The following is a 24,372-nucleotide window of genomic DNA, read 5'->3' as shown; positions in this document are numbered from 1 at the left end:
ACCTTCAACCCGACCCTCAGAGATAAATTATGAATATTTAGAAGAATGAAATGAGGGAAGGAGGCAGAATGATGCAACAGGAATAAAACTGTTCACATCATTAACCTGGCATGTGCCACAAAAAATAAGAAAATAAAGAATAAATTACTGCAAAACTTAATCAAATAAAGGGTTCAGACCTAGTTCCTTCAAAATAAAAGCCACTTCTATTTCCTTTACGTCACCATGTCCTGTAAAACTTTGGGGCCTGAACTCCAAAATACTTCTGATACTCAGCAGAAAGAGAAAAGATGGTGGCTCAGAAATTCAGGGGCTGAATCTTTTTGGGGGCTCGTCCGGGATCCTGAAGCAAATCCACTGGATTCCCAATCAGGAAAACCTTTTCCTTTTCCTGATCATTTAACTCAACCTTAACTTCCAGGTTGAGTTAAATGAAATACTTAAACCAAAATAGCACCTAAAGACTCTATTAGCCCATCGTTACGACCCGTTTAGGCGTGGAATAAAAGTTACGTTCACACAGCAAATACGACTTTATACATCAGTGTAAGCTGCTCAACACTGGTAATAAACTGGTAATAAACTGGTTAAAACTGGTCATAACTGGCCATAAATCCCAATCTTTTACCCAAAAGATTATGAGATTTGTTCCTCCATGTGGAGCTAAAACCAGCTGCAGACTTTGACATCATTGATGTGAGACGTGTCATAATTCTGCACCAGAAAAAGGCAACAGCCGTAAATCTGGATGTAAATAATGGCTGAAGCTTTTCCTTCTCTTTCCTTCATCTTGTGATTTTGCTGTCAGATCTGAAAAATGTTCAAATCCATCCAGACGGCGGCGGCCATCATCACTGCTGAGTGACGTCTTCGTTCTTCTTCTTCAGTCGCATTTAATTAGTATATTGAACAGCCATGCAGAAATAACTGCAGCAGAAATCAGTTAGATTCACATTTACTCACTGGTTCCAGTCTGGGTACGGGTCCAACCCGTTACGCTGTGTGAAAACTCAGAACCGAACCTCCGGCTGCCGGCTTTGGGTCTCAACATTCCTGCTGTCAGCAGCGATGACTGAGCGTCAACACGTCCTCCTCCAGGAGACCGTCTGTCTTCACTCTGTCCCGCTCTGTTTGACTTTTGTCTCTCAGGTGATGAAGGACGAGATTCACCAGCTGTCATCCTCACTGCTGTAACCACGGCAACCGATGAGAGACGACCAACGATCCCCGGAGACCACCGAGGAACAGAGACGGTCTCCAACCAGGAGACTTCACTGGGAATCCGTCCGTCCAGCTAAACCAGGACAAACTTTTTACAAACGTTAAAAACACCCAGAGGAGTTTTTCCACCCGTCAAAACAAAACTGACAATCATTTTATTGAGATTGTTTTCTTTTGTGTCTGCCAAACACTAAACTCAATATGTATTAATTTACTGAAACAAAGTGGAAAAGAACAAATTATTTCAATCTCAGTAATAAAAGAAAAGCGTTCAGTTTCCAAACTGTCTGGGTCGAATGTTTTCTACTTTGTTGGTCTAGACAACATTTGAATCGATTCTCTGTAACAAATAAAATAACTTTGTTTAAAAACCTGGCGAATTCATCCAGGTTTGTTTTCAGTAAACAGCGGCTGGATGTTTGTAGCTTCTAGGATATTAAAATGAAAACAAAAACAGACATGGCTAATAAATGAAAACACTTTCTGTTTAAGAAGATATAACTTAAACATGATAAAACATATTTTCATCTGCATCAGGCTATGAATGATGAGGGCCACACATGATTATTCCAAGGGCTGCAAATGGCCCCCGAGCCACACTTTGGACACTTCAGGAACGTAACAAATGCCAACATTAATGTTGATAAATACGCAAAACATAGAGAAATTATCAATATTGAATATTCTTTTCTGACATTTTACATATTGCTAAAACATATCTGAGAGGATTAACCACGTTCTTATTGTTTACCTGTGATGTCACCAGGTTGCCATGGCGATGGCCAACATGTCCGCTCTGACAGCAGAGTGTTTGCGAAACCTTCAGAGTTTTTCCTCTTTAACAAACATGCAACGTCTGACGACGGCTGTGTAAAAAATGTCAGCATTTTATTTTAAAAAGTGCGCCACCTCCCACGCTTACGCTACAGCTTCAGACTAAAAATCAGACAAACCGGCATAAAAACACACGATACAAACCACAGCGACGGACATGAGGGCCGAGAACGTCAACATTCAAACATTCAAACCGCCTGAGGACGTTAAAGAGTCGGTTTTTAAAACGTCAGGATAAACATTTAGGAGGGAATTTAAGATAAAACTTGTTCCTGGTTTCTATTAGCACATCTAAAAACAAGCTAGCTGTTATGCTGCTTCAACGTTCAGGTCTGGATTCTCAGAAATTGGACACGAGGTTCAGCGGATGAAGTAAAACATTTTCTCAAGATTAGAAAATACTTTATCATAAAAACAGCATGGTGGGAAGTTCAGAGAGCAGAAAACATAAATAAATGTGAAACAACACGGCTGGTAGTCGGGGAACAGAAAGAAAGAAAGAAAGCCAGCTGATCTTCAGAACCGGATCAAGAAAGTATCGTAACAGAACCAGATCATGACAGCTTGAGAAACCTTGAAGCTGAAAGTACCAGAGTCTCACTGAAACAACTAATTAGTTTTTTCCTGCTGGGCCACAACGTTCGGTCAGATCTGGTGAATAACTTGAACGTTTAGCGATGACATAAAGTGGTTGGCACCTTTTGCATTAGAGCAGCCTCGGCTGGATCGGACCCATGTTGTTGTGTTGTTGCTTTGTTTGCTCAGTTATCAGGTACCAGAGCATCTCTGAAGAACTAAAAGTTGTCTCTTGTCCAAACCGTTTGTTCGACTAGATCCAGATGTTTCAGATCCACAAAATAAACACATTAATGAAAGTGAAGGGGGAGGTTGGGGCTGCCTCGCTCTAACGAGAAGCAGCCAAAGTCTTAGAAAACACAAACTAGACATATTCATCATTTCATGGAGTCAGAGTAAAGCTCTACCTCTACTACAGAAATGTAAACATCAGTGATGAGAAAGCAGTAGAAAAAGCAGGAGGTTGATGATGTTTGGTGTTGTGGATTTATGTCAAAGTTGCTTTTGATCGAGGGCTCTGTTTGCATCACATCCCAGAAGAGCTAACAGGACAGTGAAGGCACCAGAGGGAGAAACGCTGCCGGTCACCGGCGTCCAGGATTAGACCAGAGACAGGCCCGGGTGGCGACCAGGAGGTCAGGATGCAACCAGAAACCCTTCGATCCAAGCTGGACAGGAAGTCTGGCAGAATGTGTAGGACAGAGGTAATGTCCAGCGAGCAAAGATCAGAAATCAAAGTGTTCCTTCAAAACAAGACGTCAAGATACAAAAACACAGAACGCAATCAAAAATCAAGTTCACTTCAGGGCGAAAAAATAAACTCCAACATCTGCCAGCATCTGGTCACCTCCAGCTCAGCGAACAGCAGCATCATGATGGACTGGTCTTCCTCCTCCAGTAAAGACGTGGGCTGGTTTCTGTGGAGAAACAACTGGGGTTAAAACTCAACCAGTGGTTCTCAAGCCTTAATGTTCCCTGTTAATCATTTCCACTTCTACAGGAATGGAAACTCAAGCTCAGTGCTTGAGCAAAAGGATCCCGGACGAGCCCCCAAATATGCTACATCTCATCTTGTAGCTGCTAAATGAGACGATCATCTTAATTAATCTGTTTTTACAGGTGTGGTGAGTGAAAACACGGCTGGTGTGGTTTAAAGTGGCACACAACACTTTGTTTTAATAAAAAATACTAAATTTAAAGACACCACTACCTGAAAAAGTTAGCAATGCTAACCCTAAAGCCAGAACCATAACGATAATGCTAAAGTACTACACTATTTAGCAGTACTTAGCAGAAGCTAATGCTAAAACGCTAACATCAATTGAATTTCTATCTGCCCTGAAAGGATAAGAACCAATCAGCACCGTGACATTATTACCAACATATTCATGTTTTATTTATGTTTACATATGATCCACTGTTTATTTTGTTTCTGTTTGAAATAAAGTTACTGGGGGAAAAAAACTGCTGCATAAACAGATTTCAAAATAAGAGCATGAACACAAACGTTTAAGAACGTAAAGAATTATTATTAGTTGATAACTAAAATGTCAAAACATGTCCAACTTTTTCAACTGAAACTTTACAAAAGATAAATTAACTTAGGGGAAGCTATGATATTTTCACAGCGCTAAGCTAAAAGTTAGCTCTGCTAGCTACTAGCGCATCAGATGACTACAGGAGCTCACTGATGATCGCTAAGAGTTTCAAGCTGAGCCTGCTGAGGCTTCTGGGTAGTGTAGTGCTTGATGAATGACGCCTGGTCAGAAACAGTGAGGTGTTTGAGCAGCAGCAGGTCCGGCTGTACCTGGAGGTCTGCAGCTGCCTGGACGCTACGTTGTGGAGCTTCCTCTCCTCTCCAGGAATCTGTGCCAGGAAGAACAAATTAGTTTGTGTTCAGGCTGAACGTGAACAGAGCTGAGAGAAGAACAGTAACTTTCTGTTCAGCTCTTGATGAGCATCTCCAGACCTTCCTGCTCTTTTTAAGCTGAAGCCTTAAAGAAACAGAAGTGCAGCTTGTTTGGTCTTCAGATTTCTACTGTTTTGATTTCATACAGGAAATTCTGAATATCTGAGGATTTAGCAACTTAAAGATTCAAACCAACATGGTAAATATTTGAGAGGTAGTTTCAGGTCAGCGTTAAATAAACGGATAAAGAAAAAGTAAGAGCACTCACACTTGCGTTTGCCGGACAAAGTCTGCAAAGCGCTGATCTCTGGAGCACAACTCGATTATTCTGAGACGCTCCTGGATCTCCTGCGGAGAGGTCAGAGGTCAGCACACGGAGATCAAGTTTATGTAAGCGCGCAGTAGGAGGAGGAGTAAAAATACTTGTCTACGTAGTACAAACATCCCGCTGAGCTGAACACGTCTGAGCCAAAGAAACGTCACAACATGGTGTCAGCTCTGCCTGAAGAGTCCAGAGCCAGAGCTCAGAGGAGAAAGTCGCCTGGTAATCAGGAGCTCTGAGCCGCTAACACAACTAGCTGCAGGTACGACAAGATGCTAACGCCACAGAGATCCACACGTACAACCAGCTCACCTCTTTGGAGAGAGCCGTGTTCTGGCAGATGTTCTGTAGTTCTTCACTGGTCAGTTCTTTGGAGCAGCACTGGTTCAGGGTGGAGTCGCAGCACTGGTGGTACTGGGGCAGGCTGTCTTCGTAGCGCCGGTAGTACTGGGCAGAGACCAGGTCGCTCTCAAACATCGGGTTGAACTTGGTGGCTCGCTCCAAAGTTGGAACGCTTTCATGCCGTCTAAAACGTAACAAGATAAAATGTTTTATTTTTCCGTTAAACTAAATTTACTCCTAAAACTCACAGATTCGTCCAACCTGAGTGGATCCTCTGAGTCTTCACCGTCATACTGCTCTCTGAGCGTTCTGGCCAGGAAGAAGATGATTCCTCCAGCCACCAACAGGAAGCCGACCACCGAGGCGATGGCGATGCCGACCACCAGCGGCTCAGAGACGTACTCCTCACAGTGCTCACCGCGGTACCACCAGTTCTCCCCAACACGACACCTGCAGCAACCAACTGAGGGTCAACCTGATCAAATCTGCAGAATCCCCTCATAAAGCTCTGCTCACTCTGTTCAATGCAAAATATTCACTAATATGCAGATGATGCAATCCTTTATTTTACGTTTAATATTAATACTTTAATGCAAATATTCACCTGTATGCAGATGATGTGATGTTTTATTTAACAGTTGATAGAGATGCTAAATTCAGTTTCATCCGATTTCAGTCAAATTACAATTACAGTAATTATCATAATATGCAGAAAATACTAAGAAGACAGATAATTGTGTTTAAATTGTAAAGAATATAATTCAGAATTCAATAAAATGTTGAAAATGTAACAAATACTCAACCAGACGTTGGCTAACAGGAGCACAGCGAGGGTTAATTCATTTTTTACAGTGTACTAAACAATCCTTCGGTCTCCCCTACCTGCAGATGGCGCCCTTGCCAGGAATGATGTCACATTTGCCGTCGTTGAGGCAGAAGTTGTGCTGAGCGTCACAGACGCTCTGACACGGCAGGCCGTCGATGCTCAGATATCCAGGATCACACACACACTCTGCCTCTCCAGACCACTGGTTCACCATACACTTGGAAAACTCGTTACAGGCCTGGAACTTGCAGGGATCGGCCCGGTCACCTGCCAGGTAGAGAGGAAAACGCCTCAGAGCCGATGGATCAGATTAAAACAGAAACTGTGGTTCATCACAAAGTCACTCCAGATTCTTAGACAACTTTGTTTCTTTCTGAACTAATATTTCCAGGGACCTTGAACTGGTCTACAAGGATTGAGTCTTTAAGTCAAAGTTGATGTTTCCAAGGCAACGTCAATGTGGATTCCCTCTGTGTAATGATGCTGAAGTGCGATCATAGACTTTGTTGGGTGCTTATGACCTCGGCGAGCCCTGCAGCCTCTACGTGACCTGGCAGGTTTAGTTTGTGCTTGTGCAATGGAAAACGTGTCTGCAGCGAAGATGAGAGGAGTAAACTGATTATCCAGAGTTCAGACCCCAGTGAGTCACTGTTGTAGCTTAGCTTGATTAGTCAGTGAAGAGCTCCTAACAATGGCTCAGACAGATTAAAGTCCAGTCGCAACGCAGAGACAATGAGTTATTTACTCTTCTCCCATCAGGGGCGGTAAACTCTGACATAAACCCAGCAGGGGGCTCAAACCAGCAACGGGTCGCCTAAGATCTCCTAAAGTCAGACCTTAGGAGTTCATTTGTTCAAAGATCCATCCAGTGACCTTTCAGACTAAACTGGTTTCTGGTGAGTTTTCTGGTTCTGATACAACAAGACATGTCAAATTTCAAAATAAACCAATTGGTTTGGAGAAGTCATCTTTATAGTGAAATAAACGTTTGTTCCAACATGTTTACCATAAAAGGACATTATACGGATTAAAACCGGTAAACAACTTCCACCACCCAGTCATTACCTTTTAAAGACTGACAGAGGAAAACACCGTGTGCTCAGGCAGATGGAGGCAAACAAACATGATGTTGGTACTGCAGTCGGTGCCACTGCTCACGTTCCTCCCAGACGGATTATCTGAGGTATTAGATGAGCTGAAAACCAACCAGGCGAAGGAAGAGCCAAAGGTTTTCTACTCCACCAGCCTCACTGCTCCTCATTTTATAACGAGTTTAGATTTAAGGGAAACCAGACCCCTGTTGTTCCTCTGGACTCATACTTAATCCTCCAGGTTTGGTTGGGTTCGGTCTTACCTGATTCAACATCCAGTGAGTATTTGTCGATGGCCAGGTTCATGGTGTGGTAGGCCGTGTTGGCAAAGTCCTCCAGAATCAGGTAGATGATGTTGGTGACCTCTTTGGGAACCGGTTTGCCAAAACGCATTCTGCTGTTTACAACAATGCTGCCGTTTCTGAAGTTCAGGATCTCCAGGTTCTGGAAGTTGTTCAGATTGGACTGGAGGTACGGGACCAGCTGTAAAGAAAAGACAGAAAGGTTACCAGAATTTCCTTAATCTATTTAATGGAATCTGGTTCTTTGAGATCCTCACCAGCTGTATGAACTGTTGTTCTAGAGATTTGTACTCTGAGGAGCTTTTGTTGAACAGGTTCCTGGAGAACGCCATGTTGGTGACCCTCAAGCTGAAGAACACGGTCAGAGCTCTGCCCGGCCGGCTCGGCAAAGGAAAAGCTTCAAGGTCTGAACCCCGAGCTTCACTGGAGAAGCCACCGCTTCCGCCATCAGCTTCCCCAGAGCCGTACTGGAACAGGTCGATGCTCACATCGATACTCGGCATGTCAGAGAAGTCGTAGCCAAGGTCGAGGACAGAAGAACTGTCGTTAACGTTGGGTTGTGAGGGAGACGGTGTTGGAAGGAGAGCAGTGACTACTTCTCTGGAAGGTTCTGGTTCCACGTTCCCATGTGAAGGAGCCACTTCCTTTCCAGAACGTTCTCCTTCCTCTTCTTTCTTTACTTCTCCAGAAGGCTCCACATGCACAACTGGAGACTCGGTTCCTTTTCCAGAAGGTTGAATTTTCTCTTCTGGAGTTACTTCTACTTCTCCAGAAGGTTCTACTTTTATTTCTGAAGGTTCAGGTTCTCCTAAAGGTTCTACCGCTCCCCCAAAATGTTCTCTTTGTTCTTCAGCAGGTTGAAATTCTTCTTCAGGTCTAGAGGTCTCCAGTTCCTGTCCTGAAGGTTGCACTTCCACACTTTCTCCTTTTGGAGAGTCAGGGTCTTCTCCAGCTCCCTGGGAGAAGACGCTGGGAGAACTGGGTTGTTCTGCCAGTGATGTATACTCTAAATCCTCCAGAGGAGTTTGCTCGTCTCCACCAGAAGCTTCACTCTTCACTGGCACAGTTTCAGTTTCTGAGGATTCTACTTTGCTTTCCACTCCATGAGGTTTGACTCCGGCATCGTCCAGAGGGTCAGCTTTGTCTTTTGGAGGTTCTTCATGTTTAACAGGCCAATCTTCCTCATCCAAAGGTTTTACAATTCCCTCAGAAGGTTCACTTGTCATTGTAGGAGGTCCTGCTTCCTCTCCTGAAGGTCCGGTTGTCTCCATGTGTTGCTCTGAAGCACCCAGCGATCCCTGTCCAGGATCAGTTGGAGTCTTTTCTGCTGGTGTCGACTGAAAAACGCCTGAAGAACCGGAGCTTGTGGAAACATCAGTGACCTCGTCGTGGTTTTGATGCTCGTGGTGAAAGAGATCCTCATCTTCTGGCACTGAATCAGAGACTCGAGTGAAAGGCGACTCCTTTTCAGGGGAGAGCGCAGCGCTGTGCTCCAAGGCTGGGGGTAAAGTTGGGACTGGAGTTGCTGTGGTTGTAGTGACAACAATGACTTCATCCACAGCCAGGTCCTGGTCCAGACCTCCAGTAGAGGGTGCTGTCGTGGTGGAGTGAGTGGTTCCTAAATGCTGCTCCTCCAAAACCTCAACCTCACTGGGTGCTCTTGTTTCTGGGAGGGGCGGCTCAGGTCTCTCAGTCAGGACCTGAGGCTGTTCTGGACCAGCAGCGGCTGTTTCACCGCTGAGTTCACCAAATGTGACCCCCTGAACTTCAACAAATGTAGGCAGGTCCAGACTGAGAGGAGCTTCAGTCTGGGCTTTTGGTAAATCAAGCACAATAACCTCTTGACTTTTCATCTCTAGGATATCTGACGCAGTGACCCCCATCATCCCTTCCTCCATGTTTTCAGTTTGATGCCTGGTGCCAGAATCAGTTGGAGTCCAGGTTTTAGAGGATGTAACAGGAACTGTTTGGGTCTGAGGCTCAATCAGAGAATAGTCGTCATGGAAACCAGATGCTTCCACTGTTTGAACAGAAAGGTCCACAGTCATGGCTGCCTCAGTTGAAGGTAGCAGAAGTTGAGGTGTGGTGAAGTCTGGTGTGTCTGTGCTCAGTGGCGTCACAAAGACACCAACCAGAGGTTCCTGGGTGTGAGAGTCACCAGACCTGGGGGTTGTCACCAGTAAAACATCAGCCGTTTCAGAGGTTACTGGTTCCACATCATCATCCGTGTCCATCTCCAGGTCAGGTGGTGGTAGGACTTCATGGCTGTCGACCCCCCGGTCATAGGTGATGTCAGGTGTTTCTGAAGCCTCCCAAGACCAGAGAGAAGAATCCTGACCATCTCCAGAGAAACCAGATCCAGATCCGTGATCAAACGTGACCTCAGAGGGTTTTGGAGGTGAAGTGACTGCTGATCCTTCAGGAACGACCGTCTGGTGATCATCCACAGCGCTGGGAGACATAGTGAGGAGGAATCCCTCACCTTCAATGTTTCCACCCTCTGTGAAGCAAATGAATCCATTAACTGACTGATCTGATCGAGGAAAACGGAGGTTTTACAGACTGAGATGTTTCTTACCGTCTTTAGTTATTGGCTCCAGGTCAACAGTCTTTTGAACTTTACCGGTCTGTGGTGCTGTTGTACTTTCATCGAATAAGAAGACGTCGTTTTCACTCACTTCCTTACTGTGTGGACCTTTCCACTGGTCCCTGGTGTCAAACAGGAAGTCCTCCTTCTTCAGGAAAACCTCGCTGGTGTCTGGCTCATGGATCGGTGCATCGGGAGGTTTCTCTGCAGCCAGAATGTTATCCTGAAAACAAGGAGCCATGGTTCAGGCTCCACTCATTTAAATCTGTCAGAGTTTAGAAAGCAGAACTGGTCTCAACATGTTCAGCTCACCATGTTGTTGTAAGCTTCATCCGGTTTACTTGTAGGTTTCACAGGAGGAGCGTTCCCTGCTTCAAATACAAAAACACTTCTGTAAAGGAGTCAATATTTCTTTAATATGTTCACTAAAGTCAAGCTAAGATTGATTTTACAGCACATTTCATCAACAAGGCTACAGTTCAAAGTGCTTTACACCATGAAAATATAAGTCATCAATTATGAAACCAGCACTAAACATTAGATTTTGTCAGATTTTGGGCCTGATCACCAGTTTCTAAAGACCAAAAAGCAAAGGTACCATGTTCCAGGCTGCCGTTGGCCAGGACGTTGTCTTTGTGCAGAGCTTCGGTGATGTAGTTACGGAAATCAGTGATTGTGTAGATGACGGTGGGCTGCTCAGCAGCTCCAACGTAGCTCCGCTCCACCTGATTATTCTGCAGAGTGATGAAGTCCAGAGTGTCGCTGGAGACCCCACCACTGTCCACCTCCAGGTCCAGAGTGATGGCGTAGTGGACCTGCACCACCAGACCCCTGATGGGACCAGAACACAGGAACAGCTCAGTCAGCATTCAGGTACAAACACCATCCAATCATCAAGGTAAATTAATCCAAAGGTTGCTCTGTATGTGTGTTTGACTGGATCAGGTTGTTATCTGGTTAGCTTCACCATCGTGGAAGATGATTACATTTCCTGTTTATCCTGTTTGTTCGTTCCTGCTGGGCAGAGGTTGAGGAACGCCTGAACATGGCGACCTGCTGGATGGTCTGTGGACACTGAGGCGGTCTGAAGGAGCGGTGAGAGTAGAGTTGGTCATAAAGCTGTAAGGTAATCCTGTAACGGCTGCAGGTGGCCGCCGAGCGTCTTATCCCACTTAAGACCTGATTGACTATCGATAAGGACATTAAGCAGAAAGCGGAGCGGCAGACCTGTTGTTCAGAGCAACAGGTGAGTAAAGTTCTGGTCCAGAGGACCAGCCTGACTTCAGATGACGCCCATTTATGATCAACAGAATCTACTTGCTGTGAACTCCAGTGGATCAGACTTTTTAAATCTTACTTTATCTTAGGTTATTGAGGCTTTTCTAGATTTTAGTTTCCCATCAGCCTGAAGCTCCTCTGCAGCAGGTTTACACCTCCACAGCCAGCTGGAGGGGCATTAATCAGTGTTCCTGCCAGAAAGGGGCCAGGGGTTAAGTCACCCATAAAGCCTGACAAGACGTCAGGGGAGACGCCAGCTAATCCTTCAGCAGAAATGAAAACACAAGTCCCAGAGCAGCAGAAGTTGTGGTGAGGAGAGAGAAGCCTTCAGAGGCAGCAGGGTTACAGGTTATGGATTAGCCCAGCTGCACAGAGCCCTAATGAAGCAATGTTTGGGAGGCCAAGACAGAATGAGGACAAACTTACCGCTGCAGGTCCTTCTGAGGCCTGAAAACACAAACAGAAGCAGAAATGAGCAGGAAAAATGTGAACAAATCATTAAAATGACAGAGAAACGTAGCTTTTTGTCCAGCTTGCTTTTAAATCCAAAGTTTACTACTTATAAATGACGGTTCCTAAGGTCAGCTGTAATCTAAGTCCATTAAAGTGTACCTGAATTCAATTATGTCAAGGCTCTTGAAGCCTGGCAGCCTGTCGAAGACGTCTTCAACCTGTCACAGGAAACAGAAGTTAAATCCTGCTGCTGTTCGGACCAGAACAACCAGAACCAGTCCGTCACTCCAGAGGAGATCATCTATAAAGGTCACTTACATGTTCATCACTTCCTGGTTCATTTTAAGGCTTTTTGTGAATGAATCATTAGTTTGTCATAGTTCAAAGGTCATCATGCAAACTCAAACTGAAGAAGTCTTAGAGGATGGAAGGTGAAACATGTTCAGGAACCAGGAAATGAAGTCAGTTTTCCTCATTCCCTTCCAGGATGTTTGTCTCAGCACATCTGGACCGTTTTGATCATTTAAAGAGCCACAACAGAAGAGTCTCAGTGGAGGAAGGAAAGCTAAAGGTCTTCCTAATCGGCAACAATAAAGACCGACACTTTAGTTTTTAATGAGTGAAATGTGCAGCTCAGACCTCTAATTCAGAGTAAAGTGGCCTGTGGCTGCCCTTTTCTTCTTCTGCTGATTCTGTTAGTGCAGTTATCCACTTCATATTCCCTCATTAAAGATCCTGACCATGACATTCAAACCATAAACTGCTTTCCCGCGTCACTGACATGGAGCGAGGCCCATAAACCTCCCAGTGGAGCGGGAACACACCGGCGCTCCGCTCTGCTTTCCTGGCAGCGCTGCTTTTTCCACCGGCTGGAGGTGAGTCACTGCTCGTATACTGTATGTCCTCCGCAGCCTGCGCGGCTCGTATAGCTGCTCTCTGGCAGCCGCAGCAAGCCGAGCTGCAATGCATAAAGATACTTAAAGCGTGAAAGTCAGGCGAGGCCTTTAAACCGGAGCCAAAGTCCTGAGTCTGCAGTTTGGAAGAAACCACAAGCAAGTCAGTTTGGTTCTGAGTGAGTGTTGTGGACGTCAGAGAGGGAGAAAGAGTCAAAACAAGAAGATGGTAACAACACAGGATCATTTTCAGTGATGAAACCATGAGCAGAAAACAGAACTGATGAGTGTTCTGCTGCTCAGAAACACATTTCTGAAAAAGACCTGCGTAAGTTTGCTCTCAGTGGATTCATTAACCTTTGACCCTTACAGCCTTAAGTACACTTCTGGTACAGATTGGACAGATGCTCACCCTGCGTTTGAACTGCTTGGCCAGCTGCTGGTACTGGAAGCTGCTGGTGTCTCTCAGAGCGTTGCTGAAGGTTTCTCCCTTCAGTTTGATCCGCTGCTCCACCACGTACTCCTTCAGGGGTCGCGGGGGTCGCAGCAGCGTGCCGTCTATCTCATTACCAATCTGAAAACACAAAATATACCCAGAAGATTATCTGATGATGGAGTCAACACTTTAACCAATCATTGTGAAATATTCTACATCTGCTTACCGAGTTATCATCCTCTTCCTCCTCCACAAAGTCATTGTTCCCCAAAAATATGTCTTGTTCTACGTAGGGTCGGACTGGTACATCCGGAAAGTTTCCATTGTTGGTTTCCACTACATACTTAGGAGAGTGTGTTGTGGACCGAGTGGTTGCCTCCTCGGTAGGTCCCACTGTTGATGTTTCTACTGTAGTTTCCTCTGCTACACCTGGAGCTTCATTAGCTGGTGGGAGAACCATTAGGGTACCGTTCTCTCTTGGTAAAACCTTATCCTCAGAGGGACGTTTCTCTGGGACGACAGTCTCCACCAATTCTTCAGGGAAGACAGTCTTGGTTGTTTCCTCAGGGACGACAGTCTTGGTTGTTCCTTCAGGGACGACAGTCTCGGTTGTTCCTTCAGGGACGACAGTCTCCGTTGTTCCTTCAGGGACGACAGTCTCGGTTGTTCCTTCAGGGACGACAGTCTCGGTTGTTCCTTCAGGGATGACAGTCTCGGTTGTTCCTTCAGGGACGACAGTCTCGGTTGTTCCTTCAGGGACGACAGTCTCGGTTGTTCCTTCAGGGACGACAGTCTCGGTTGTTCCTTCAGGGATGACAGTCTCGGTTGTTCCTTCAGGGACGACAGTCTCGGTTGTTCCTTCAGGGACGACAGTCTTGGTTGTTTCCTCAGGGACGACAGTCTCGGTTGTTTCCTCAGGGACGACAGTCTCGGTTGTTTCTTCAGGGACGACAGTCTCGGTTGTTCCTTCAGGGACGACAGTCTCGGTTGTTCCTTCAGGGACGACAGTCTCGGTTGTTTCCTCAGGGACAACAGTCTCGGTTGTTCCTTCAGGGACGACAGTCTCCATTGTTCCTTCAGGGACGACAGTCTCGGTTGTTTCCTCAGGGACGACAGTCTCGGTTGTTTCCTCAGGGACGACAGTCTCCACCGTTTCTTCAGGGACAACAATCTCCGTTGTTCCTTCAGGGACGACAGTCTCGGTTGTTCCTTCAGGGACGACAGTCTCGGTTGTTTCCTCAGGGACGACAGTCTTGGTTGTTTCTTCAGGGACGACAGTCTCAGTTGTTCCTTCATGGACGACAGTCTTGGTTATTTCCTCAGGGATGACAGTTTTGGTTGTTTCTTCAGGGACGACAGTCTCCACTGTTTCTTCAGGGACAACAGTCTTGGTTGTGTCTTCAGGGACGACAGTCTCCACTGTTTCTTCAGGGACAACAATCTCCGTTGTTCCTTCAGGGATGACAGTCTTGGTTGTTTCCTCAGGGACGACAGTCTCCACCGTTTCTTCAGGGACGACAGTCTTGGTTGTGTCTTCAGGGATGACAGTCTTGGTTGTGTCTTCAGGGACGACAGTCTCCACCGTTTCTTCAGGGACGACAGTCTTGGTTGTGTCTTCAGGGACGACAGTCTCCACCGTTTCTTCAGGGACGACAGTCTTGGTTGTGTCTTCAGGGACGACAGTCTCAGTTGTTTCCTCAGAAACGACAATCTCGGTTGTTTTCTCAGGGACTACAGCCTCCATCGATTCTTCAGGGATGACAGACTTGGTTGTTTCCTCAGGAGCGACAGTCTTGACAGTTTCCTCAGAAGGAAGCTTGATGGACCCTTCTTCTGATAGTGTCACTAGAAAGTCTCTGGTAACAACTTCTGTAGGTGTTTCACTGGGTTCTTCAGCTTCAAGAACATTTTCAGTCACTTTGATCGCAGGTTCAACCACATGGGAAGTAGTTTCTTTGATGGTTTCGCCTTCAGAACCATATGGAGATCCAGCCACTATGTCTTGCCCAATAGTTCCCTCCAACTCAGTCACAGGTAACTCTTTTGAGTCTTCTTCGATAGTTACAGGACTCACTTCTCTTTCAGGGGTCTGTGGTACTAACAACTCCTCTGGAACACCTGTTGTTTCTTCGGCTGCTTTATCTGACGTCTCAGAGGTTCTGTCGTCTCCAACCTTAAACGGTTCCCCTGCTGCATCTGAAGGTGTTGGAAGAACACCAGCTTCATCTTCATCAAGTCTTAAATGAGATTCAGTCTCTTCAAGTCCTTCTGTTGGTTCTATTTTACCAGAAGGTTCTCCTACAGGTTCACCTGGCGCTGGTTGTCTTGTTGGTTCTGCTGTTGTCTCAGTCTCTTGGGGGACCTCTGTTTCTGGTACAGATTCCTTGGGGACTTCCTCTCCCAGTTTTGTATCTTTACCTGGTTCTGATTCTTGTGGTGGTTCTCTGGTAGGTTCTTCCTTGTATCCTGCTCCTATGGGAGGTTCCAATTCTTTAGTTGGTTCTCCAGTAGGTTTTGCTGGTGGTATTTTTACTGCCTCTTCAGAGGTATCTTTAAAATCAGTTGGTTCTGGCACTAATGCTGGGTGTTCAGTGGATGCTGGAGTTTCTTTGACTCCTTGTTCAAGTTTTGTTTTGTGTAGATGTTCTTCAGCAGTTTCTACTTTGGGGCCTGGTTCTCTTGTAGGTTCTGTTTTAGTTGGTTCTTCTGTGTGGTCCATTTCTTGAGCTGGTTTAAGGGTTAATTTGGTTTCATGTGTCGTTTCTTTAATGAGTCCAACCTCTTGAACTGATTTTTCTATGGGTAAAGAACCTTGTGTTGGTTTCTCAAAGGCTCTGGGCGGTTCTTCCACAGCCTCTGCTTCTGGAGCGGGTTCTTTGGTGGGTTCTGCTCCTTTTGCTGTCTCTGTGGAGGAGTCTGTTGTCTTTTCTGGATCTCTTGTGGGTTGAGGTCTTTCATCTTTGGTTGTTTCTTCTGTGGGTTCAATGGTTGGTTCTCTTTCTTGAGTTGATTCTTTAGTTTGTTCGGGTTCTTGGCCTGGTTTCTGTGTTGACTCAGGTTCTTGCACTGGTTCTTGTTTCAGTTTTACGTCTGAATCCTCTTCTACCAATTGTCTTGTAGAGTCTTCTTCTTCTTTCTCTTGATGGATGATGGGATCTATTTCTTGTGAAGGCTCTGTGGTAAATTCTGGAACCTGTGATGGTTCAGGGGATTTTGCTTCAACTGTTTTTTCTATGGTTGCAGTTTCAAGTTTGGGTTCTTGTGGTTTAGTGGTTGGTTCTGGTTCTTCAGATTTCTTTTCTAGATCTCCAGCAGCTTCTGTTTTTACTTCTGCTTCCTTTATTGGTTCTATGACCATATCTGGTGTTGGTTCTGCTGTGGGTTGTGGAAACTGAACTGTGGGTTCTGTTGCTTTTGCTTCCACCGTTTCTGTGATTTCCATTTCTGGAGTTGGCTCTGTCTCTTCTGGTGGTTTTGTGGTCGGTTCTGCTTTTTGTTTTGTCCCTAACGTGGAGCTTATTTCTTGGACTGGTCCACCTGTGGCCTCAGGTTCTGGTACTGAATCTGCAGTAAGGTCTGTTCTTTGTTCTTTGACTACTTTCTGATCTGTTGGTTCTGAGGGTAGTTCTGTAATTTCTCCTGTGAAAGTCAACTCTGTTGCAGGTTCTGCTCTCTCAAGAGTTTCTAACTTGAGTGACAGGTCATGTGCCGGTCTCTCAACCATCCGGTCTTCTGCAGGTTCTGTGTCATCTCCTGGTTCTGTTTTATCTTCTGCTGTTTTTTCTACCATTTCTGGTTCCCTTGAAACACTTCCTGGAGGTTCTCCTTCCTGTACTGCTTCTCCTGCAGGTTCTGGTTCATGTGCAGTTTCTTCTCTGGGTGCTGGTTCTTCTATAATGTCTTGTCCACCTTGTTCTTTGGGTTCTGCAGATGTTTTAGGTTCAACAGAACCACCTGTAGATTCCGTCCCTGGTTCCTCTTCAATGAACTTCTTGTCCAATGGTTCTGGCTGCTCTTCTGATGAATCTGTTCCCTTGATAGTGGTCTCTTCTGTCTGAAAACTTTCTTTTTTAGCACCAGCCTCTGTTTCTCCTTCCACCATATTACCTTCTGTAAGTATAACAGTACTTCCAGGTTTTGTTTCCACCTCTATCACAGGCTCTGGTGTTGATGTTGAAACAAGAACAGTTTCTTTGGTAGTTTCCTCAGGTGTCATTGTCCGTATTGTTGGGATTTCTTGAAAAGTCTCTCCTTCTACAATAAGTAGAGGTTTGACTGTCATCTCAGTAGTTTGTCTTACTTCCTCCATCTTGCTGGTAGTCATTGGGATGGAGGCCTGAGAGGGAACGGCTATGTCTGATTCTTGCTCTGGAATCTCGTTGATTTCCGTCTCGTCTTCAGACTTTACCATCAGAAACACAGTTGGTGTCGTCTCTTTGCTGATCTCTTCTTGGCTAACATCTACTGCTGCCTCTGATGGATCATCTACCTGTGGCGTGTCTACCTCACCATCAGAACCTGAAGAAACATCAGTTTCAGGCGCAACAACTGCAGTTTCAACAATGGATTCCTGTACAGCCTCTCTAGGTGTCTCAGTCAAAGTAACACCAGGGATGGGACCTAAAGAGTTATCCAGGATTTCCTCCTGGATGGGGCTAACTAAACTCCTAGCAGTTGTTCCAGTCGTGTCTTCAACTACAACAGGAGTGACAATTGGAGTGAAGGTTTCTACAGTAGGGGGCGTGGTGGGCTTTGGAAGAACCACAACCGCAGGTTCTGTGAGGATTTCTTGAGCAACCAGCTGTGTTGATAGTTGCTCATCCTCTGGTATTACTACAGACACACTGTTCAACTCTTCAGTAGTAATTTCAAGAAGCTGTTCTTCTTCTTCTGCTCTGCCGACATCAGTCCCGATCTCCTGACCCACCGGGTCAACAGGCTGGTGTGTAACCGGGTGATAAACATCCGTGATCATCTCTACAGTCTCCTCTGAAGTGACTCCAACATTTAGAACGTTTCTGACGACCGCGGCCGGACTCTGTGAAGTAATAATCGGTACAGTTTCCTGGATATCATTAGAGTCTTCTGGCACGGCGTCAGCAGCAGGGTCAGCGGTTAAATCCTCAGGAGAAGTCGCTGCAGCGTCTTTAAGTGGAGCTTCGGTTGCAGACAGCGATGGAGTCCAAGAGGTGACTGGAGAAAGCTCCTGCTGACGGACTGTAATAGCTTCTGATCCAAAGACGACACTGTTGTCTCCTGTGAAAAGGAATTAGTGGAAGCTCATATGAAGGTTAGAACAAAGGAACAAAGGAATATCTCTGCTAGATAGGGGGCGCTACCATGTTCTTTAGTCAATTTTATGTGTTACATCTCTTCTATGGTTCAAACAAAACCTGAAATAACCTTAAAATAAGAACTTTCTGGACTTCATGAAGGTTTAAAGTTCACTGTTTGACCTTTGTGTATTGAATGAAGCTATTGAGGCTTTCTGTTCTCTAAGCTTCACTGGACAACAGTGAAAGTTGCTCTCCAACAATCAGAAGGTTAAACGGGTTGTTTCAGACCCGTTTGGTGAAACGGTTCTGCTGTGATGCTGCCTCTACAGGCTGTGGTCGCACTAACCCTGATGGCTAACTCGGTCCGGTCTGCATGTCTCCAGCTCCGTCTCCGTCCATTGACCAGGCTGCTGCCCGTAAATAGGCTTACAGGTCTATTCTGAGAGCGGAGCCTGTGACGGGAATCAACCCCCCTCAGAGACCGACTGGGGTGTAAGGTGAGGCACGGCAGCTCCTGACTCCAACCTGGGCTGAACACCAGGCCTCATGCTGAGCAACTTCTGCTCCAACCTTCAGGGGAGATAACTAATCCTCATGTTCCTCCAGGGCCTCCGTAGAAAAGAGTATTTCTACTGAAACTCTTTAACTTTGGTTTGAAGGTGACTGCAGCCTGATTATGGCTCATGTTCAGGAGCTGCTTGGAAATGATTACTGGTTAATATCCTCATCTCTACTTCAGGGCCAACAGTCAGCAAATATTATCATCGAGACAAACAGAAGGAGCAACACAAACTGCTTTCATTCACTGATGTTTAGATTTCATTTCTCAGTGATTCAGAGTAAACTAACATGGCCGACAAAGAGGAAGCAGTTTGTGGTTATTTTTAACAGAGAAAAACAATATGGTGGAGCTCCACTGCAGATGTGTTGGTGCTGTCAGACTAGCTGAACGTCTCGTCCATCAGGGCGTCACCATGGATGTGACACCATGGAGTCATTACACTTCCTCATCCAGGAGTAAATTATGCCATAAAACTCAAATTTTAAGATTAATCTAAAATAATCAAGAAAATACTTTGTATCACAGGAACTTCCTTTTTCTTTCTAGAAAATATCTGAGATTAATCTAAAACGTTCTGGGTTTTTTGGAGGATATTTACTCCTTTTCTGTATCAACAATGTCACTAAACGCTCACGTCTAAAAGTAAACAAAGATAATGAATAAAGACTCAACGGTTCTGCTCTTGTTCCCAGGTTCTGCATCATCCTAACAGCAATCAGTGCCGAGTGAAAGTCTGGCTGGTTGGTCGGGTTTAGAGAAAGTCTGTTCATGTGGTTCTATAGGTTCTGGTTTATAACAATGGCAGAGATGCAGAGCAGCTTCTACCTGGTAGAGTCCAAACGGCGGGTGGGTCAGTCTGGACAGGCGGTGCCGACCTGCAGGACAAACAGACAAACAGACACGTTTAAATAAACCAGAGGTAAAACGAGGAGATTCTATCTGCAAAGGGGGATTTCAACTATTTCACATCTTCTGATACTTTGCTTTGAAGCAAATCCAGAACATGTGTTTATTTTTTGTCTCTTGTTTCTGAATCAGAAACTAAAACCTCAGTTTATGGTATAGCTGCCCATGTTGTGTAAGTCATTAAAATAGTTGGAATTCCCCTTTAAATGATTCTAAGTGCAGCCATGTTTGCACAGCAGACTGCAGAAAGCGTCTCACAGTCAGTCCAGGTCTGTCCTCTATGAGCCGACAAAGCAGCGAAGCTGAGCCGGTCTGGGCTGGAGTCATTACACTTCCTCAAATCTTCCTTTAATCTGTAATTTTCCCATTTCTGCTCCATATTAAAAGAAACCGTGTTTACATCAATGATTCATTTTAAAATATATTTCCATGTAAACACTCAGGCTGTGTTTCAGCCTAATGTCCAAATATTTACTGTAGTAACTTCAGACACTTCAGGTTTTCCTCCAGGTTCCTTCATCATGTGTTTACTGGACTTCAGATGAAGTCAAAAGTAGAAATGCTCACTGGAGCAGCATCTGAAACTCTGATTATAGATTAAAAGGTATTTTGTCACGTTGAAGCAAAGACGCCTTCCCAACAGGTTTGTGTGAAAACAGCCTCAGATATGAGAGAAATCCAAAGTGGGAACCACCAGGAATCCAAAGCTTGTCCCAGACCTGGCAGGCTGCCTTATTCCTCCAGGTGATTTGGGAATCTGTTTGAGATCTACTGGTCCACACCTGCAGTGGACCAGCCGGTTCTGTTTCAGGCCCTTTATCCCATTCCTCTTGTGAAACCAGACAGACCTGGTTAGGACTCAGAACTGGGACATCAGACCCGTTTCTCCAGGCCTTCAGATAAACTCCTGGTCATTTTGGATTCTAGATGTTTCAGTATTCCAGTCAGTAGTTTGTAGATTCAGTGGCTTAGTTGAAGCTGGTTTTGGGTTTTTCTCGTCTAGCCTGACCTTCCTGTTCAGAATGACTCCAGCCCGGTTCTGGTTGAGGCCTACCTGCATGGAGGAGAGCCTGAGGAGACGGGCGCACTGCAGGCGGTGAGGAGACAACACGGGTCAACACAAACACAACACGATCAGCTTCACATTGATCCTGTCTCTTCATAGATCCACCAGAACCGGGACAGAAGGTTTACTGACCTGTTCAAGGCAGCAGCCAGTTCAACTCTCTGAAATAAAGCATCACATGATCAGCGCCGCGGCATATTTAATGGTACAGAACATGCAGAAGGTCAAAGGTCAGCTGGCTTACGCTCCTGATGAGGCTCTGATGCTCCTCTGATTGGCTGAAGAAGCTGCCGATGTCCTTGATGCTGACTGATCCGTCAATGCAGCGGTTGACCCAGGCCTGGTACTCGTCCCGGTCCGGGAGTCGGTCCCAGAAGATCTTGAAGGCCTCCCACACGGTCTCCTGGCACACTGAAGCACAACGTTCCCGTAACTAACTTGGTAACCAGCAACGGCGCACCCTGCTGGCACTGGACCATAACAGCACGTTTCTGATGTCTCAACGGTTAAAGAAACTCTAATCCGAGTCGTTCTGGACTCATAATCCACGCCACTGATTCTGAGACAAACAACGTGGTGACCCATTACCCAACTGGACTCAAACCAGCAAACTAACAGCTGAGATTAGACGTTAACGAGCAGATTGGGAGAAAATGTTGGCAAACATGAGCTGAGCTGCTCATGTTGGTCAACCTGGAGGCTGCGGTTGGACTCCTGACATCTCAGAGACATCTTCTGTCCACCATTTATAACCAGAGTCTACTGCAGGATCATCATGACCCAACAATCTGATCTGGTACCTCCATCCAGATGGTTCTGGACCTTATATCAGCCGTACTGGATTAAAAGCTGCAGTTCTCTCTCTCTCTGTGCTGTCAAACAATCCAAACTAATTGATAAACCTGCCACTGGTTCTTCAAACCTCCAGGTTTTCTCCAAGACGTGAAGGAACCAGTTGAACCATGAACCTCAGCTAGGACGGGTAGAACACCTGGTTCTCCTTCAGAACCCTCCCGGTCGGTTACACTCTCATTGAAGGCTTTTCTAACAGATAAAGAAGATGAAGACTGCTGTGGTTGAGACGTGTCTATCAGGCCAAATGAAGGACTGAGACGACCTGGTGACCTGTGAGACCCACTGAGACCAGCTTTCTGGGCACCGGACCAGAACCTAGGGGGAAGCGCTCACGTTGAATCTGTTTACTCCAACTGTCAAACGTCTGTCATAACCAAAGGTTAACCAGCTCTTTAATAGGGTTATGTGGAGCATCTGCTCAGAGCGACCTCCGACCTCTGACCTCAGGCTCCCTGTTTAAGCCCGTAAGCTGCAGCTGAAGGAGAAACAGACGGTACCTCTGAGGTGGAAGAAGTGGAGGTGGTTGGAGACGGCCTGGTCGAACGTCTCCTGGGAGCAGAGCTTCACTCCGCTGGGAAACAGCAAGTTCCTCTTCCTTCGGATCAGAACCGAGTGCTTTCTGAAGGACAGCGGGTCCGAATCCGCCAGGTCCCGACTGGGATCTGGATGGGAAAGGAAAACAGGAAATATTGACCCGACCTCCAGAATAAAACCGCAGGAAGACGTTCTGACCAGAACGGTTCCTCTGCTTCGGGTCAACCAGAACCGAAGACGTTTCTTCTCTTTATGATAATAAATAAAACTTTTCTGTTGATTAAAACCCAGAATGCATCTCAGAATTGGACCAGCAAGATCCAAAACGTAAAAGGTCCAATAAAAACAGTGAATGTTTGGTTCTGGAGGTTCTGAAGAAAATCAACTGGAAGAAAATCACCAGAACCTTTGATTCAGAAAAGTCAAATTCTGCAGGAAAATTCAACAATTTTCATCAGCAACAATTTTCCACCCAGAACCTCCAGTTGGACCTCCAGAACCTTTAGAACCTCCACTCACCCGTCTCGGTGCACAGCAGCCCGGACAGCAGCACGGCCCCCAGCGTCCACAGAACCACGCTCCTCCGGGCCATTTTCTCCTCCTATCGGGTCGCCGCTGCTCCTCACCTCCACCTGCTCATAGCTCCTCCGGATCTCATGGCAGAACAATCAGAACCAGGACGGGTCGGACGGGTCGTGCAGGACGTGCCGACGGCGGCAGCTTCTTGCTGTCAGGTGAGCAGATGGGACTTTGCTGCTGCAGCGGGAGATTTCTTCCTCTCCACTTTAATCCTATTTGTTAAGCTGCTGGAGTGGATGACTGTCAGAGGCAGCCGGCCCGACGGGTCGGAACCGCCCAGAGGGAGTCCCATCAGCTCCAGAACACCGAAGATGTTTCAGTTTTCTTCTCTGAATGAAGCAAACTGGAACTTTACTCAGGCAGAAACTGAAGGTTGAGAAACAGATTCTGCTGATGTGAGATAAAAAGTTCTGAAAAGTTCTGAAAAAACTCGGTGACTCTATGAATTCATCAGTTTTTAACCTTTGACCCCAAAACACCAGAAATCAGACGTCAACATGGATAAACGTGATGCCAAGCAGGTCAAAGGTCACACTGATTCCTGCTGATGATCAAGTCTAAAACAAAGCGGTGAGTTTTCTATAATCGGACCCGTCCAGACTGTAATCCCCCCAGAACCGGCCCAACCAGACATCTTTTATTGGATAATGGGATTAAGGGGAAGGAGAAACAGCAACACAAAGACTGGAGATTACATCACAATGGATCGGATCAACCAGAACAAAGCAGAACCAAAACCGGCCCAGAACTCCACAGAACTTTCTCCCTTCAGACAGAAAGGTCCGGTTCATTACAGCAGGTCACCTGATCACCAGAGCAATGATTCACCACCATGGACCAGGTTCTGGACTGGTCTGAAATACCACCAGGACCGGGCCAGGATCCGAGAAAGCCAAAACCAAACAGAACTCAAAGGCAGGCAAGAACTGGACTCCAGAACCAGAACCGGAGATGGATGAGAGTCCAACACGGACCAGAACCAAAGTCAAACCGGTTCCAGATAAAGAAACCAAAGATAGTCCAGAACCAGGTCCAGATGTTGACTGAAACAGAACCAGAACCAGGCAAGACCAAAGATGGGACAAAATAAGACTGGACCAGAACCAGAACCAGAGTCTAGAACGGTTCTGGAACCAGTACTGGTTCCTTCAGACTTGAACGGTTCCAGAACCTTAAAGGAACCAGAAACTGGGCCGAGTTCAGCCCAGAGAGCCGGACCATAGAGACCAGAACCTGCCAATGATCCTGACTGGTACCTGGACCCGGTTCTGGTGGTTCCGTGATGAGATGATCGGCCAGTGAGGTTGTTTTGGTGCCTAAACCCGGTTCAGCCAGCAGAACCCCGGCTGATCCACTTACTGAGCTGTAAGCTGATTGGTGCCCAGCGGGGGGCGCTGCGCTGAGCCCTGAGATTAACCAAGCAGCTCCATGATACCAGAACCCCCTGGAACCGGGTCAGGCTGCAGAACCTGGACCCTGACAGAGGAACTGGGACCAGTTCCAGTGATTCTTTCAAAATAAGAG

The 24,372-nt window shown here is 46.1% G+C and overlaps 1 protein-coding gene across 3 annotated transcripts; it reads right to left on the bottom strand.

Annotated features, from left to right (window-relative positions):
* Positions 1-1,637: 1,637 nt before the first annotated feature.
* LOC102220195 (titin homolog) lies at positions 1,638-24,359 on the bottom strand. 3 transcript variants are annotated; one of them, XM_023329648.1, is made up of 21 exons: positions 22,789-24,359; positions 22,233-22,397; positions 21,125-21,291; positions 21,013-21,041; positions 20,869-20,901; positions 19,734-19,783; positions 13,297-18,326; positions 13,047-13,208; positions 11,901-11,959; positions 11,715-11,735; positions 10,609-10,841; positions 10,323-10,381; positions 10,002-10,233; positions 7,681-9,923; positions 7,385-7,604; positions 6,087-6,297; positions 5,466-5,654; positions 5,175-5,388; positions 4,809-4,888; positions 4,439-4,497; positions 1,638-3,548 (listed from the first exon to the last, which is right to left on the bottom strand). In XM_023329648.1, exons 1-20 carry the CDS (start codon positions 22,859-22,861, stop codon positions 4,464-4,466), a joined length of 9,504 nt encoding a protein of 3,167 aa, XP_023185416.1. In that variant the 5' UTR covers positions 22,862-24,359; the 3' UTR covers positions 1,638-3,548; positions 4,439-4,463. The 3 variants fall into 3 exon arrangements, with proteins under 3 accessions (XP_023185416.1, XP_023185417.1, XP_023185419.1); XM_023329649.1 differs by having other exon boundaries at positions 10,323-10,378; XM_023329651.1 differs by lacking the exon at positions 20,869-20,901.
* Positions 24,360-24,372: the final 13 nt, after the last annotated feature.

The sequence above is a fragment of the Xiphophorus maculatus genome, chromosome 24, assembly GCF_002775205.1.
Source record: "Xiphophorus maculatus strain JP 163 A chromosome 24, X_maculatus-5.0-male, whole genome shotgun sequence".
Classification (NCBI taxonomy): Eukaryota; Metazoa; Chordata; class Actinopteri; order Cyprinodontiformes; family Poeciliidae; genus Xiphophorus; species Xiphophorus maculatus.
This window is presented reverse-complemented; position numbering and strand designations above follow the sequence as displayed.